This window comes from Hemiscyllium ocellatum, chromosome X (genome assembly GCF_020745735.1).
Source record: "Hemiscyllium ocellatum isolate sHemOce1 chromosome X, sHemOce1.pat.X.cur, whole genome shotgun sequence".
NCBI lineage: Eukaryota > Metazoa > Chordata > Chondrichthyes > Orectolobiformes > Hemiscylliidae > Hemiscyllium > Hemiscyllium ocellatum.
Genome location: NC_083453.1, coordinates 2,904,509 through 2,921,812, shown reverse-complemented (window position 1 = coordinate 2,921,812; position 17,304 = coordinate 2,904,509). Strand labels below are relative to the sequence as shown.

The 17,304-nt window shown below is 51.2% G+C and overlaps 1 protein-coding gene across 1 annotated transcript in view; it reads left to right on the top strand.

Moving 5' to 3' along the window:
* The window catches only part of LOC132805734 (bridging integrator 2-like), a 112,882-nt gene that overhangs the window by 76,489 nt on the left and 19,089 nt on the right, over positions 1-17,304 (top strand). Inside the window, exon 12 of the mRNA XM_060820954.1 lies at positions 625-720. Coding sequence (XP_060676937.1) covers positions 625-720 — 96 coding nt within the window. The remainder of the gene's footprint in view (positions 1-624; positions 721-17,304) is intronic.

Here is a 17,304-nt window from a genome sequence, read left to right as displayed (position 1 = left end):
GGCCATTCTCGGGCGGGAGACGATACACGTTAAACAGAGCGTTGCTTGAAGAGCAATCAAGGAACAAAGCTCTTCTCCCAATGAACTGAATTGACCCTTGACCCCTCCCTCAGGCTTGGACTTATTGATTTTAGCGAGAGGAGGCTGCTGCATTTTCTCAAGTGTCACCATCCAAAGTGGTGAGATGTCTGTGGAACTCACAGGTGGACAAGCCATCGTTTCAGTTGCTCCCTGTCCTCCATCTCACTTCAGTTTATTTATATAGTTGTAGAGCAGAGGTGAGTCTTCAGCTTAGTCCCAAACTGGGGTGGAGGATCTGAGATGGGATCGTGAACTGAAACATTTGGGTAACAAGCTCCATAGATCTCCAACCGGCAGAGACTAGCTTCTTACCCTCTCTCACAAGCCCTTGCCTCCCAAGACACCACAAGACATTACTCTGACATCTCACAGGCCTTCCTACCCCAGCCCAATCTTTGAAACTCACCTCTCTCTCCCTCAGGTCTCACTGATGGGTTTCTTCAGGCTGTGAAATGGGGTCCAAGTGGGAAAGTGTTCAGCAAGGAACTGATATCAATTTCAAGTGGGAAGGAGATTTGATGCTTACTGCGTTTGCTTCTGCAGGTAAAAGCCACACACAGCTCCTGTGAGGAGACACACTTACAGTTTACTCAGGGGGACATCATATTGGTCCTGTCCTTCGATGGGACTCAGACAGAGGTGAGTGGTTTATACGCTGAGCAGAGGAACAAGTGATGCAATCCGGTCAGCACCCAACATTGAGAGGCAGCCAGTCTTCTCAGGTCAGATCTGCTCCCACTGCCCGCAGGAAAAGTATTTGAGTCAGGATTCCATGGATACACGAGGAGCAGTTAGTGCTGTGAGAGGCTTCACTGAGTAACGAGGGCAGAGGTCCTCACTTTGGAGACAAGGAGTGGTCAGGGACACATCATCTGCAACACCAAGAGGCGGTGATATGTGTGCATATCAATGAAAAGGTCACTGTGACATAAATAACTTGATGTGGTTCTGTTCGCCGAGCTGGGAGTTTTTCTTGCAAACGTTTCGTCCCCTTTCTAGGTGACATCTTCAGTGCTTGGGAGCCTCCTGTGAAGCGCTTCTGTGCTGATTCCTCCGGCATTTATCCTGGTTTGAATCTGCCGTTTCCGGTTGTCAGTAGCTGTCCGGCTGTACAGCTACTGATAACCGGAAACGGCAGATTCAAACCAGGATAAATGCTGGAGGAATCAGCACAGAAGCGCTTCACAGGAGGCCCCCAAGCACTGAAGATGTCACCTAGAAAGGGGACGAAACGTTTGCAAGAAAAACTCCCAGCTCGGCGAACAGAACCACAACAACGAGCTACAAATCTTCTCACAAACTTTGAATAAATAACTTGACTTTAATTTTAATAAAATGGTAGAAATGTCCCTATCAGTACAAAACCCAGTCTGATACAGTGACAGACCAGTCCTCACCTGAACTATACCCCTGTGTAGTACAGCAACAGACCTGTTCCCACCAGTACTGTACCCCAGTGTTATACACTGACAGACCTGTCCCCACCAGTACTGTACCCCAGTGTTATACAGCAACAGACCTGTCCCCACCAGTACTGTACCCCAGTGTTATACACTGACAGACCTGTCCCCACCAGAACTGTACCCCAGTGTTATACAGGGACAGACCTGTCCCCACCAGTACTGTAAACCAGTGATATAAAGCGACAGACCTGTCCCCACCAGTACTGTACCCCAGTGTTATACAGTGACAGACCTGTTCCACCAGTACTGTACCCCAGTGTTATACAGTGACAGACCTGTCCACACCAGTACAGTACCTCAGTTATATACAGTGACAGAACCGTCCCCACCAGTACCGTACCCCAGTATTACACAGTGACAGACCTGTCCCCACCAGTACTGTACCCTACCATGTTATACAGGGACAAACCTGTCCCCACCAGTACTGTACCCCAGTGTTATACAGTGACAGACCTGTCCCCACCAGTACTGTACCCCAGTGTTACACAGTGACAGACCTATCCTCACCAGTACAGTACCACAGTACTATACAGGGACAGACCCATCCCCACCAGTACTGTACCCCAGTGTTATACAGTGACAGACCTGTCCGCACCAGTACAGTACCTCAGTGTTATACAGTGACAGAACCGTCCCCACCAGTACCGTACCCCAGTATTACACAGTGACAGACCTGTCCCCACCGGTACTGTACCCTACCATGTTATACAGGGACAAACCTGTCCCTACCAGTCCTGTACCTCAGTGTGACACAGTGACAGACCTGTCCCCACCAGGACTGTACCCCAGTGTTATACAGTAACAGACTGTTCCCACCAGTACTGTACCCCAGTGTTACACAGTGACAGACCTGTCCCCACCAGGACTGTACCCCAGTGGTGTACAGTGGCAGAACTCTCCGCACCAGTACTGTACTCCACTTAATACAGGGACACACCTGGCCCCCACCAGGACTGTACCCCAAGTGATATACAGTGACAGACCTGTCCCCACCTGTACTGTACCCCAGTGTTATACCGCGACAGACCTGTCCCCACCAGTACTGTACCCTAGTGTTCTACAGCGACAGACCTGTCCACACCAGGACTGTGCCCCAGTGTTATACAGTGGCAGACCAGTCCCTACCAGTACAGCATCTGTGTTACACAGTGACAGACCTGTCCCCACCAGTACTGTACCCCAGTATTATACAGTGACAGACCTGTCCCCACCAGTACATTGCCACAGTGTGATACAGTGACAGACTTGTCCTCACCAGTACTGTACCACAGTGTTATACAGTGACAGACCTGTCCCCACCAGTACTGCACCCCAGTATTATACAGTGACATACCTGTACCCACCAGTACTGTACCCCAATGTTATAGAGTGACATACCTGTCCCCACCAGTACTGTACCCCAGTGTCATACAATGACAGACCAGTCCCCACCAGTACTGCACCCCAGTGTTATACAGTGACAGACCTGTCCCCACCAGTACTGTATCCCAGTGTTACCCAGTAACAGACCTGTCCCCACCAGTACTGTACCCCAGTGTTCTACAGTGACAGACCTGTCCCCACCAGGACTGTACCCCAGTGTTATACAGTAACAGACTATCCCCACCAGGACTGTACCCCAGTGTTATACAGTGGCAGATCTCTCCACACCAGTACTGTACCCCAGTGTTATGCAGTGACAAACCTGTCCCCCACCAGTGCTGTACCCCAGTGTTATACACTGACAGACCTGTCCCCACCAGTACTGTACCCCAGTGTTATACAGTGACAAACCTGTCCCCTACCAGTACTGTACCCCAGTGTTCTACAGTGGCAAAACTCTCAGCACCAGTACTGTACCCCAGTGTTATACAGGGACACACCTGTCCCCCACCAGCGCTGTACCCCAACTGTCAGACAGTGACAGACCCATCCCCACCTGTACTATGCCCCAGTGATATACATCGACAGACCTGTCCCCACCAGTACCGTACACCAGTGTTATACAGTGACAGACCTGTCCCCACCCATACTGTACCCCAGTGTTATACACTGACAGACCTATCCCCACCAGTACTGTACACCAGTGTTATACAGTGACGGACCTATCCCAATCAGAACTGTACCCCATCATTACACAATGGCAGACATGTCCAACCAGTCCTGTACACCAGTGTTATACAGTGACTGACCTGTCCCCACCAGTACTGTATCCCAGTGTTATACAGTGTCAGACTGGTCCCCACCAGTACTGTATTTCAGTGTTATGCAGTGACAGACCTGTGCCCACCAGTACTGTTCCCCAGTATTATACAGTGACCGACCTGTCCCCACCAGTACAGTACCCCAGTGTTATGCAGTGACAGACCTGTCCCCACCAGTGCCATACCCCAGTGTTATATAGTGACAGACCTGTCCCCACCAGGACTGTACCACAGTGTAATACAACGACAGAGCTATCCCCCAGTATTATACAGTGACAGACCTTTCCCCACCAGTACCGTACACCAGTGTTATACAGTGACAGACCTATCCCCATCAGAAATGTACCCTATGATTAAACTATGGCAGACATGACCCACCAGTCCTGTACCCCAGTGTTACACATTGACAGACCTATCCCCACCAGTACTGTACCCCAGTGTTATACAGTGACAGACCTGACCCCACCAGTACTGTACCCCAGTGTTATAGAGTGACAGACCTATTCCCACCAGTGCTGTACCCCAGTGTTCTCCAGTGACAGACCTGTCCCCACCAGTACTGCACCCCAGTGTTACACAGTGACAGACCTGTCCCCACCAGTGCTGTACCCCAGTATTATACAGTGACAGACCTTTCCCCACCAGTACCGTACACCAGTGTTATACAGCGACAGACCTATCCCCATCAGAAATGTACCCTATGATTAAACTATGGCAGACATGACCCACCAGTCCTGTACCCCAGTGTTACACATCGACAGACCTGTCCCCACCAGTACTGTACCCCAGTGTTATACAGTGACAGACCTGACCCCACCAGTACTGTACCCCAGTGTTATACAGTGACAGACCTGTCCCCACCAGTACTGCACCCCAGTGTTACACAGTGACAGACCTGTCCCCACCAGTGCTGTACCCCAGTGTTGTACAGTGACAGACCTTTCCCCACCAGTACTGCACCCCAGTGTTACACAGTGACAGACCTGTCCCCACCAGGACTGTACCCCAGTGGTGTACAGTGGCAGAACTCTCCGCACCAGTACTGTACTCCACTTAATACAGGGACACACCTGGCCCCCACCAGGACTGTACCCCAAGTGATATACAGTGACAGACCTGTCCCCACCTGTACTGTACCCCAGTGTTATACCGCGACAGACCTGTCCCCACCAGTACTGTACCCTAGTGTTCTACAGCGACAGACCTGTCCACACCAGGACTGTGCCCCAGTGTTATACAGTGGCAGACCAGTCCCTACCAGTACAGCATCTGTGTTACACAGTGACAGACCTGTCCCCACCAGTACTGTACCCCAGTATTATACAGTGACAGACCTGTCCCCACCAGTACATTGCCACAGTGTGATACAGTGACAGACTTGTCCTCACCAGTACTGTACCACAGTGTTATACAGTGACAGACCTGTCCCCACCAGTACTGCACCCCAGTATTATACAGTGACATACCTGTCCCCACCAGTACTGTACCCCAATGTTATAGAGTGACATACCTGTCCCCACCAGTACTGTACCCCAGTGTCATACAATGACAGACCAGTCCCCACCAGTACTGCACCCCAGTGTTATACAGTGACAGACCTGTCCCCACCAGTACTGTATCCCAGTGTTACCCAGTAACAGACCTGTCCCCACCAGTACTGTACCCCAGTGTTCTACAGTGACAGACCTGTCCCCACCAGGACTGTACCCCAGTGTTATACAGTAACAGACTATCCCCACCAGGACTGTACCCCAGTGTTATACAGTGGCAGATCTCTCCACACCAGTACTGTACCCCAGTGTTATGCAGTGACAAACCTGTCCCCCACCAGTGCTGTACCCCAGTGTTATACACTGACAGACCTGTCCCCACCAGTACTGTACCCCAGTGTTATACAGTGACAAACCTGTCCCCTACCAGTACTGTACCCCAGTGTTCTACAGTGGCAAAACTCTCAGCACCAGTACTGTACCCCAGTGTTATACAGGGACACACCTGTCCCCCACCAGCGCTGTACCCCAACTGTCAGACAGTGACAGACCCATCCCCACCTGTACTATGCCCCAGTGATATACATCGACAGACCTGTCCCCACCAGTACCGTACACCAGTGTTATACAGTGACAGACCTGTCCCCACCCATACTGTACCCCAGTGTTATACACTGACAGACCTATCCCCACCAGTACTGTACACCAGTGTTATACAGTGACGGACCTATCCCAATCAGAACTGTACCCCATCATTACACAATGGCAGACATGTCCAACCAGTCCTGTACACCAGTGTTATACAGTGACTGACCTGTCCCCACCAGTACTGTATCCCAGTGTTATACAGTGTCAGACTGGTCCCCACCAGTACTGTATTTCAGTGTTATGCAGTGACAGACCTGTGCCCACCAGTACTGTTCCCCAGTATTATACAGTGACCGACCTGTCCCCACCAGTACTGTACCCCAGTGTTATACAGTGACAGACCTGTCCCCACCAGTACAGTACCCCAGTGTTATGCAGTGACAGACCTGTCCCCACCAGTGCCATACCCCAGTGTTATATAGTGACAGACCTGTCCCCACCAGGACTGTACCACAGTGTAATACAACGACAGAGCTATCCCCCAGTATTATACAGTGACAGACCTTTCCCCACCAGTACCGTACACCAGTGTTATACAGTGACAGACCTATCCCCATCAGAAATGTACCCTATGATTAAACTATGGCAGACATGACCCACCAGTCCTGTACCCCAGTGTTACACATTGACAGACCTATCCCCACCAGTACTGTACCCCAGTGTTATACAGTGACAGACCTGACCCCACCAGTACTGTACCCCAGTGTTATAGAGTGACAGACCTATTCCCACCAGTGCTGTACCCCATTGTTCTCCAGTGACAGACCTGTCCCCACCAGTACTGCACCCCAGTGTTATAGAGTGACAGACCTATTCCCACCAGTGCTGTACCCCATTGTTCTCCAGTGACAGACCTGTCCCCACCAGTACTGCACCCCAGTGTTACACAGTGACAGACCTGTCCCCACCAGTGCTGTACCCCAGTATTATACAGTGACAGACCTTTCCCCACCAGTACCGTACACCAGTGTTATACAGCGACAGACCTATCCCCATCAGAAATGTACCCTATGATTAAACTATGGCAGACATGACCCACCAGTCCTGTACCCCAGTGTTACACATCGACAGACCTGTCCCCACCAGTACTGTACCCCAGTGTTATACAGTGACAGACCTGACCCCACCAGTACTGTACCCCAGTGTTATAGAGTGACAGACCTATTCCCACCAGTGCTGTACCCCAGTGTTATACAGTGACAGACCTGTCCCCACCAGTACTGCACCCCAGTGTTACACAGTGACAGACCTGTCCCCACCAGTGCTGTACCCCAGTGTTATACAGTGACAGACCTTTCCCCACCAGTACTGCACCCCAGTGTTACACAGTGACAGACCTGTCCCCACCAGGACTGTGCCCCAGTGTTATACAGTGGCAGACCAGTCCCTACCAGTACAGTATCTGTGTTATACAGTGACAGACCTGTCCCCACCAGTACTGTACCCCAGTGTTATACAGTGACAGACCTGTCCCCACCAGTACATTGCCACAGTGTGATACAGTGACAGACTTGTCCTCACCAGTACTGTACCACAGTGTTATACAGGGACAGACCTGTCCCCACCAGTACTGCACCCCAGTATTATACAGTGACATACCTGTACCCACCAGTACTGTACCCCAATGTTATAGAGTGACATACCTGTCCCCACCAGTACTGTACCCCAGTGTCATACAGTGACAGACCAGTCCTCACCTGTACTGTACCCCAGTGTTATACAGTGACAGACCTGTCCCCACCAGTACATTGCCACAGTGTGATACAGTGACAGACTTGTCCTCACCAGTACTGTACCACAGTGTTATACAGTGACAGACCTGTCCCCACCAGTACTGCACCCCAGTATTATACAGTGACATACCTGTACCCACCAGTACTGTACCCCAGTGTCATACAGTGACAGACCAGTCCTCACCTGTACTGTACCCCAGTGTTATACACTGACAGACCTGTCCCCAAAAGTACTGTACCCCAGTGTTATACACTGACAGACCTGTCCCCACCAGTACATTGCCACAGTGTTATACAGTGGCAAAACTCTCAGCACCAGTACTGTACCCCAGTGTTATACAGGGACACACCTGTCCCCCACCAGCGCTGTACCCCAACTGTCAGACAGTGACAGACCTGTCCCCACCTGTACTATGCCCCAGTGATATACATCGACAGACCTGTCCCCACCAGTACCGTACACCAGTGTTATACAGTGACAGAACTGTCCCCCACCAGTACTGTACCCCAGTGTTACACAGTGACCGACCTGTCCCCACCAGTACTGTACCCCAGTGTTATACAGTGACAGACCTGACCCACCAGTACAGTACCCCAGTGTTATGCAGTGACAGACCTGTCCCCACCAGTGCCATACCCCAGTGTTATACAGGGACAGACCTGTCCCCACCAGGACTGTACCCCAGTGTAATACAACGACAGAGCTATCCCCCAGTATTATACAGTGACAGACCTTTCCCCACCAGTACCGTACACCAGTGTTATACAGTGACAGACCTATCCCCATCAGAAATGTACCCTATGATTAAACTATGGCAGACATGACCCACCAGTCCTGTACCCCAGTGTTACACATTGACAGACCTATCCCCACCAGTACTGTACCCCAGTGTTATACAGTGACAGACCTGACCCCACCAGTACTGTACCCCAGTGTTATAGAGTGACAGACCTATTCCCACCAGTGCTGTACCCCAGTGTTATACAGTGACAGACCTGTCCCCACCAGTACTGCACCCCAGTGTTACACAGTGACAGACCTGTCCCCACCAGTGCTGTACCCCAGTATTATACAGTGACAGACCTTTCCCCACCAGTACCGTACACCAGTGTTATACAGTGACAGACCTATCCCCATCAGAAATGTACCCTATGATTAAACTATGGCAGACATGACCCACCAGTCCTGTACCCCAGTGTTACACATCGACAGACCTGTCCCCACCAGTACTGTACCCCAGTGTTATACAGTGACAGACCTGACCCCACCAGTACTGTACCCCAGTGTTATACAGTGACAGACCTGTCCCCACCAGTGCTGTACCCCAGTGTTATACAGTGACAGACCTGTCCCCACCAGTACTGCATCCCAGTGTTACACAGTGACAGACCTGTCCCCACCAGTACTGCACCCCAGTGTTATACACTGACAGACCTGTTCCCACCAGGACTGTACCCCAGTGTTATACACTGACAGACCTGTCCCCACCAGTACTGTAACCCAGTGTTATACAGTGACAAACCTGTCCCCTACCAGTACTGTACCCCAGTGTTCTACAGCGGCAGACCTGTCCCCACCAGGTCTGTACCCCAGTGTTATACAGTGGCAAAACTCTCAGCACCAGTACTGTACCCCAGTGTTATACAGGGACACACCTGTCCCCCACCAGCGCTGTGCCCCAACTGTCAGACAGTGACAGACCTGTCCCCACCTGTACTATGCCCCAGTGATATACATCGACAGACCTGTCCCCACCAGTACCATACACCAGTGTTAAACAGTGACAGACCTGTCCCCACCCATACTGTACCCCAGTGTTATACACTGACAGACCTATCCCCACCAGTACTGTACACCAGTGTTATACAGTGACGGACCTATCCCAATCAGAACTGTACCCCATCATTACACAATGGCAGACATGTCCCACCAGTCCTGTACACCAGTGTTATACAGTGACTGACCTGTCCCCACCAGTACTGTATCCCAGTGTTATACAGTGTCAGACTGGTCCCCACCAGTACTGTATTTCAGTGTTATGCAGTGACAGACCTGTGCCCACCAGTACTGTTCCCCAGTATTATATCGTGTCAGACCCGTCCCCACCAGTACTGTACACCAGTGCTATACAGTGACAAACCTGTTGCCACCAGTCCATGCTCCTCAGTGTTATACATTGACAGACCTGTCCCCCACCAGTACTGTGCCCGAGTGTTACACAGTGACAGACCTATCCCCACCAGTACTGTACCCCAGTGTTATACAGTGACAGACCTGTCCCCACCAGTACTGTACCCCAGTGTTATACAGTGACAGACCTGTCCCCACCAGTGCCATACCCCAGTGTTACATAGTGACAGACCTGTCCCCACCAGTACTGTACCCCAGTGTAATACAACGACAGAGCTATCCCCCAGTATTATACAGTGACAGACCTTTCCCCACCAGTACCGTACACCAGTGTTATACAGTGACAGACCTATCCCCATCAGAAATGTACCCTATGATTAAACTATGGCAGACATGACCCACCAGTCCTGTACCCCAGTGTTACACATCGACAGACCTGTCCCCACCAGTACTGTACCCCAGTGTCATACAGTGACAGACCTGACCCCACCAGTACTGTACCCCAGTGTTATAGAGTGACAGACCTATTCCCACCAGTGCTGTACCCCAGTGTTATACAGTGACAGACCTGTCCCCACCAGTACTGCACCCCAGTGTTACACAGTGACAGACCTGTCCCCACCAGTGCTGTACCCCAGTGTTATACAGTGACAGACCTTTCCCCACCAGTACTGCACCCCAGTGTTACACAGTGACAGACCTGTCCCCACCAGTGCTGTACCCCAGTGTTATACAGTGACAGACCTGTCCCCACCAGTACTGCACCCCAGTGTTACACAGTGACAGTCCTGTCCCCACCAGTGCTGTACCCCTGTGTTATACAGTGACAGACCTGTCCCCCGCTGTACTGTACCGCAGTGTTATACAATAACAGACTTGTCCCCACCAGTACTGTACCCCAGTGTTATACAGTGACAGACCTGTCCCCACCAGTGCTATACCCCAGTGTTATACAGTGACAGACCTGTCCGCAACAGGACTGTACCCCAGTGTAATACAACGACAGAGCTATCCCCCAGTATTATGCAGTGACAGACCTTTCCCCACCAGTACCGTACACCAGTGTTATACAGTGACAGACCTATCCCCATCAGAAATGTACCCTATCATTATACAATGGCAGACATGACCTACCAGTCCTGTACACCAGTGTTATACAGTGACAGACCTGTCCCCACCCATACTGTACCCTAGTGTTATACACTGACAGACCTGTCCCCCACCAGTACTGTACCCCATTGTTACACACTAAAAGACCCATCCCCACCAGTACTGTACCCCAGTGTTATACAGTGACCGACCTGTCCCCACCAATACTGTACGCCAGTGTTGTGCAGCAATAGATCTGTCCCCACCAAATCTTCTTGACAGAGTTATATAGGCCAGACCTGTCCACACTAGTACCGTAATCCAGTGTTATACAGTGGCAGACCTGTCCCCACCAGTACTGTACCCCAGTATTATACAGTGACAGACCTGTCCCCACCAGTACTGTACCCCAGTATTATACAGTGACAGACCTGTCCCCACCAGTACTGTATCCCAGTGTTATACAGTGTCAGACTGGTCCCCACCAGTACTGCATTTCAGTGCTATGCAGTGACAGACCTGTGCCCACCAGTACTGTTCCGCAGTATTATATCGTGACAGACCTATCCCCACCAGTACTGTACCCCAGTGTTATACAGTGACCGACCTGTCCCCACCAGTGCCATACCCCAGTGTTATATAGTGACAGACCTGTCCCCACCAGGACTGTACCCCAGTGTAATACAACGACAGAGCTATCCCCCAGTATTATACAGTGACAGACCTTTCCCCACCAGTACCGTACACCAGTGTTATACAGTGACAGACCTATCCCCATCAGAAATGTACCCTATGAGTAAACTATGGCAGACATGACCCACCAGTCCTGTACCCCAGTGTTATACAGTGACAGACCTGACACCACCAGTACTGTACCCCAGTGTTATAGAGTGACAGACCTATTCCCACCAGTGCTGTACCCCAGTGTTATACAGTGACAGACCTGTCCCCACCAGTGCTGTACCCCAGTATTATACAGTGACAGACCTTTCCCCACCAGTACCGTACACCAGTGTTATACAGTGACAGACCTATCCCCATCAGAAATGTACCCTATGATTAAACTATGGCAGACATGACCCACCAGTCCTGTACCCCAGTGTTACACATCGACAGACCTGTCCCCACCAGTACTGTACCCCAGTGTTATACAGTGACAGACCTGACCCCACCAGTACTGTACCCCAGTGGTATACAGTGACAGACCTGTCCCCACCAGTACTGCACCCAAGTGTTACACAGTGACAGTCCTGTCCCCACCAGTGCTGTACCCCAGTGTTATACAGTGACAGACCTGTCCCCCGCAGTACTGTACCCCAGTGTTACACAATAACAGACTTGTCCCCACCAGTACTGTACCCCAGTGTTATACAGTGACAGACCTGTCCCCACCAGTGCTATACCCCAGTGTTATACAGTGACAGACCTGTCCCCAACAGGACTGTACCCCAGTGTAATACAACGACAGAGCTATCCCCCAGTATTATGCAGTGACAGACCTTTCCCCACCAGTACCGTACACCAGTGTTATACAGTGACAGACCTATCCCCATCAGAAATGTACCCTATCATTATACAATGGCAGACATGACCCACCAGTCCTGTACACCAGTGTTATACAGTGACAGACCTGTCCCCACCCATACTGTACCCTAGTGTTATACACTGACAGACCTGTCCCCCACCAGTACTGTACCCCATTGTTACACACTAAAAGACCCATCCCCATCAGTACTGTACCCCAGTGTTATACAGTGACCGACCTGTCCCCACCAATACTGTACGCCAGTGTTGTGCAGCAATGGATCTGTCCCCACCAAATCTTCTTGACAGAGTTATATAGGCCAGACCTGTCCACACTAGTACCGTAACCCAGTGTTATACTGTGACAGACCTGTCCCCACCAGTACTGTATCCCAGTGATATACAGGGACAGACCTGTCCCCACCAGTACTGTACCCCAGTGTTATACAGTGACAGACCTGTCCCCACCAGTACTGTACCCCAGTGTTATGCTGTGACAGACCTGTCCCCACCAGTACTGTATCCCGGTGTAATACAGTGACAGACCTGTCCCCACCAGTACTGTACCCCAGAGTTATACAGTGACAGACCTGTCACCACCTGTACTGTACCCCAGTGTTATACAGTGACAGACCTGTCCCCACCCGTACTATACACCAGTGTTACACAGTGACAGACCAGTCCCTACCAGTCCTGTACCTCAGTGTGACACAGTGACAGACCTGTCCCCACCAGGACTGTACCCCAGTGTTATACAGTAACAGACTGTTCCCACCAGTACTGTACCCCAGTGTTACACAGTGACAGACCTGTCCCCACCAGGACTGTACCCCAGTGGTGTACAGTGGCAGAACACTCCGCACCAGTACTGTACTCCACTGTAATACAGGGACACACCTGTCCCCCACCAGTACTGTACCCCAAGTGTTATACAGTGACAGACCTGTCCCCACCTGTACTGTACCCCAGTGTTATACCGCGACAGACCTGTCCCCACCAGTACTGTACCCCAGTGTTCTACAGCGACAGACCTGTCCACACCAGGACTGTACCCCAGTATTATACAGTGACAGACCTGTCCCCACCAGTACATTGCCACAGTGTGATACAGTGACAGACTTGTCCTCACCAGTACTGTACCACAGTGTTATACAGTGACAGACCTGTCCCCACCAGTACTGTACCCCAGTGTTATACAGTGACATACCTGTCCCCACCAGTACTGTACCCCAATGTTATAGAGTGACATACCTGTCCTCACCTGTACTGTACCCCAGTGTTATACAGGGATAGACCTGTCCCCACCAGTACTGCACCCCAGTGTTATACAGGGACAGACCTGTCCCCACCAGTACTGTATCCCAGGGTTACCCAGTGACAGACCTGTCCCCACCAGTACTGTACCCCAGTGTTATACAGTAACAGACTATCCCCACCAGGACTGTACCCCAGTGTTATACAGTGGCAGATCTCTCCACACCAGTACTGTACCCCAGTGTTATACAGTGACAAACCTGTCCCCCACCAGTGCTGTACCCCAGTGTTATACACTGACAGACCTGTCCCCAAAAGTACTGTACCCCAGTGTTATACACTGACAGACCTGTCCCCACCAATACTGTAACCCAGTGGTATACAGTGACAAACCTGTCCCCTACCAGTACTGTACCCCAGTGTTCTACAGCGGCAGACCTGTCCCCACCAGGTCTGTACCCCAGTGTTATACAGTGGCAAAACTCTCAGCACCAGTACTGTACCCCAGTGTTATACAGGGACACACCTGTCCCCCACCAGCGCTGTACCCCAACTGTCAGACAGTGACAGACCTGTCCCCACCTGTACTATGCCCCAGTGATATACATCGACAGACCTGTCCCCACCAGTACCGTACACCAGTGTTATACAGTGACAGACCTGTCCCCACCCATACTGTACCCCAGTGTTATACACTGACAGACCTATCCCCACCAGTACTGTACACCAGTGTTATACAGTGACGGACCTATCCCAATCAGAACTGTACCCCATCATTACACAATGGCAGACCTGTCCTCACCAGTACTGTACCCCAGTGTTATACAGTGACTGACCTGTCCCCACCAGTACTGTATCCCAGTGTTATACAGTGTCAGACTGGTCCCCACCAGTACTGTATTTCAGTGTTATGCAGTGACAGACCTGTGCCCACCAGTACTGTTCCCCAGTATTATATCGTGTCAGACCCGTCCCCACCAGTACTGTACCCCAGTGCTATACAGTGACAAACCTGTTGCCACCAGTACATGTACCTCAGTGTTATACATTGACAGACCTGTCCCCCACCAGTACTGTACCCGAGTGTTACACAGTGACAGACCTGTCCCCACCAGTACTGTACCACTTTGTTACACAGTGACAGACCTGTCCCCACCAGTACTGTATCCCAGTGATATACAATGACTGACCTGTCCCCACCAGTACTGTACCCCAGTGTTATGCTGTGACAGACCTGTCCCCACCAGTACTGTATCCCAGTGTTAGACAGTGACTGACCTGTCCCCACCTGTACTGTACCCCGGTGTAATACAGTGACAGACCTGTCCCCACCAGTACTGTACCCCAGTGTTATACAGTGACAGACCTGTCCCCACCAGTACTGTACCCCAGAGTTATACAGTGACAGACCTGTCCCCACCTGTACTGTACCCCAGTGTTATACAGTGACAGACCTGTCCCCACCAGCACTGTACCCCAGTGTTATACAGTGACAGACCTGTCCCCACCCGTACTATACACCAGTGTTACACAGTAACAGACCAGTCCCTACCAGTCCTGTACCTCAGTGTGACACAGTGACAGACCTGTCCCCACCAGGACTGTACCCCAGTGTTATACAGTAACAAACTGTTCCCACCAGTACTGTACCCCAGTGTTACACAGTGACAGACCTGTCCCCACCAGGACTGTACCCCAGTCGTGTACAGTGGCAGAACTCTCCGCACCAGTACTGCACCCCAGTGTTATACAGGGACACACCTGTCCCCCACCAGTACTGTACCCCAAGTGTTATACAGTGACAGACCTGTCCCCAGCTGTACTGTACTCCAGTGTTATACCGCGACAGACCTGTCCCCACCAGTACTGTACCCCAGTGTTCTACAGCGACAGACCTGTCCACACCAGGACTGTGCCCCAGTGTTATACAGTGGCAGACCAGTCCCTACCAGTACAGTATCTGTGTTACACAGTGACAGACCTGTCCCCACCAGTACTGTACCCCAGTATTATACAGTGACAGACCTGCCCCCACCTGTACATTGCCACAGTGTGATACAGTGACAGACTTGTCCTCACCAGGACCATACCACAGTGTTATACAGTGACAGACCTGTCCCCACCAGTACTGCACCCCAGTGTTATACAGTGACATACCTGTCCCCACCAGTACTGTACCCCAGTGTCATACAATGACAGACCAGTCCTCACCTGTACTGTACCCCAGTGTTATACAGTGACAGACCAGTCCCCACCAGTACTGCACCCCAGTGTTATACAGGGACAGACCTGTCCCCACCAGTACTGTATCCCATTGTTACCCAGTGACAGACCTGTACCCACCAGTACTGTACCCCAATGTTATAGAGTGACATACCTGTCCCCACCAGTACTGTACCCCAGTGTCATACAATGACAGACCAGTCCTCACCTGTACAGTACCCCAGTGTTATACAGTGACACACCTATCCCCACCAGTACTGCACCCCAGTGTTACACAGTGACAGACCTGTCCCCACCAGTGCTGTACCCCTGTGTTATACAGTGACAGACCTGTCCCCCGCAGTACTGTACCCCAGTGTTATACAATAATAGACCCTTCCCCACCAGTACTGTACCCCAGTGTTATACAGTGACAGACCTGTCCCCACCAGTGCTATACCCCAGTGTTATACAGTGACAGACCTGTCCCCAACAGGACTGTACCCCAGTGTAATACAACGACAGAGCTATCCCCCAGTATTATGCAGTGACAGACCTTTCCCCACCAGTACCGTACACCAGTGTTATACAGTGACAGACCTATCCCCATCAGAAATGTACCCTATCATTATACAATGGCAGACATGACCCACCAGTCCTGTACACCAGTGTTATACAGTGACAGACCTGTCCCCACCCATACTGTACCCTAGTGTTATACACTGACAGACCAGTCCCCCACCAGTACTGTACCCCATTGTTACACACTAAAAGACCCATCCCCACCAGTACTGTACCCCAGTGTTATACAGTGACCGACCTGTCCCCACCAATACTGTACGCCAGTGTTGTGCAGCAATAGATCTGTCCCCACCAAATCTTCTTGACAGAGTTATATAGGCCAGACCTGTCCACACTAGTACCGTAAGCCAGTGTTATACTGTGACAGACCTGTCCCCACCAGTACTGTACCCCAGAGTTATACAGTGACAGACCTGTCACCACCTGTACTGTACCCCAGTGTTATACAGTGACAGACCTGTCCCCACCAGCACTGTACCCCAGTGTTATACAGTGACAGACCTGTCCCCACCCGTACTATACACCAGTGTTACACAGTGACAGACCAGTCCCTACCAGTCCTGTACCTCAGTGTGACACAGTGACAGACCTGTCCCCACCAGGACTGTACCCCAGTGTTATACAGTAACAGACTGTTCCCACCAGTACTGTACCCCAGTGTTACAGTGACAGACCTGTCCCCACCAGGACTGTACACCAGTGTTCTGCAGCGACAGACCTGTCCACACCAGGACTGTGCCCCAGTGTTATACAGTGGCAGACCAGTCCCTACCAGTACTGTACCCCAGTATTATACAGTGGCAGACCAGTCCCTACCAGTACAGTATCTGTGTTACACAGTGACAGACCTGTCCCCACCAGTACTGTACCCCAGTATTATACAGTGACAGACCTGTCCCCACCAGTACATTGCCACAGTGTGAT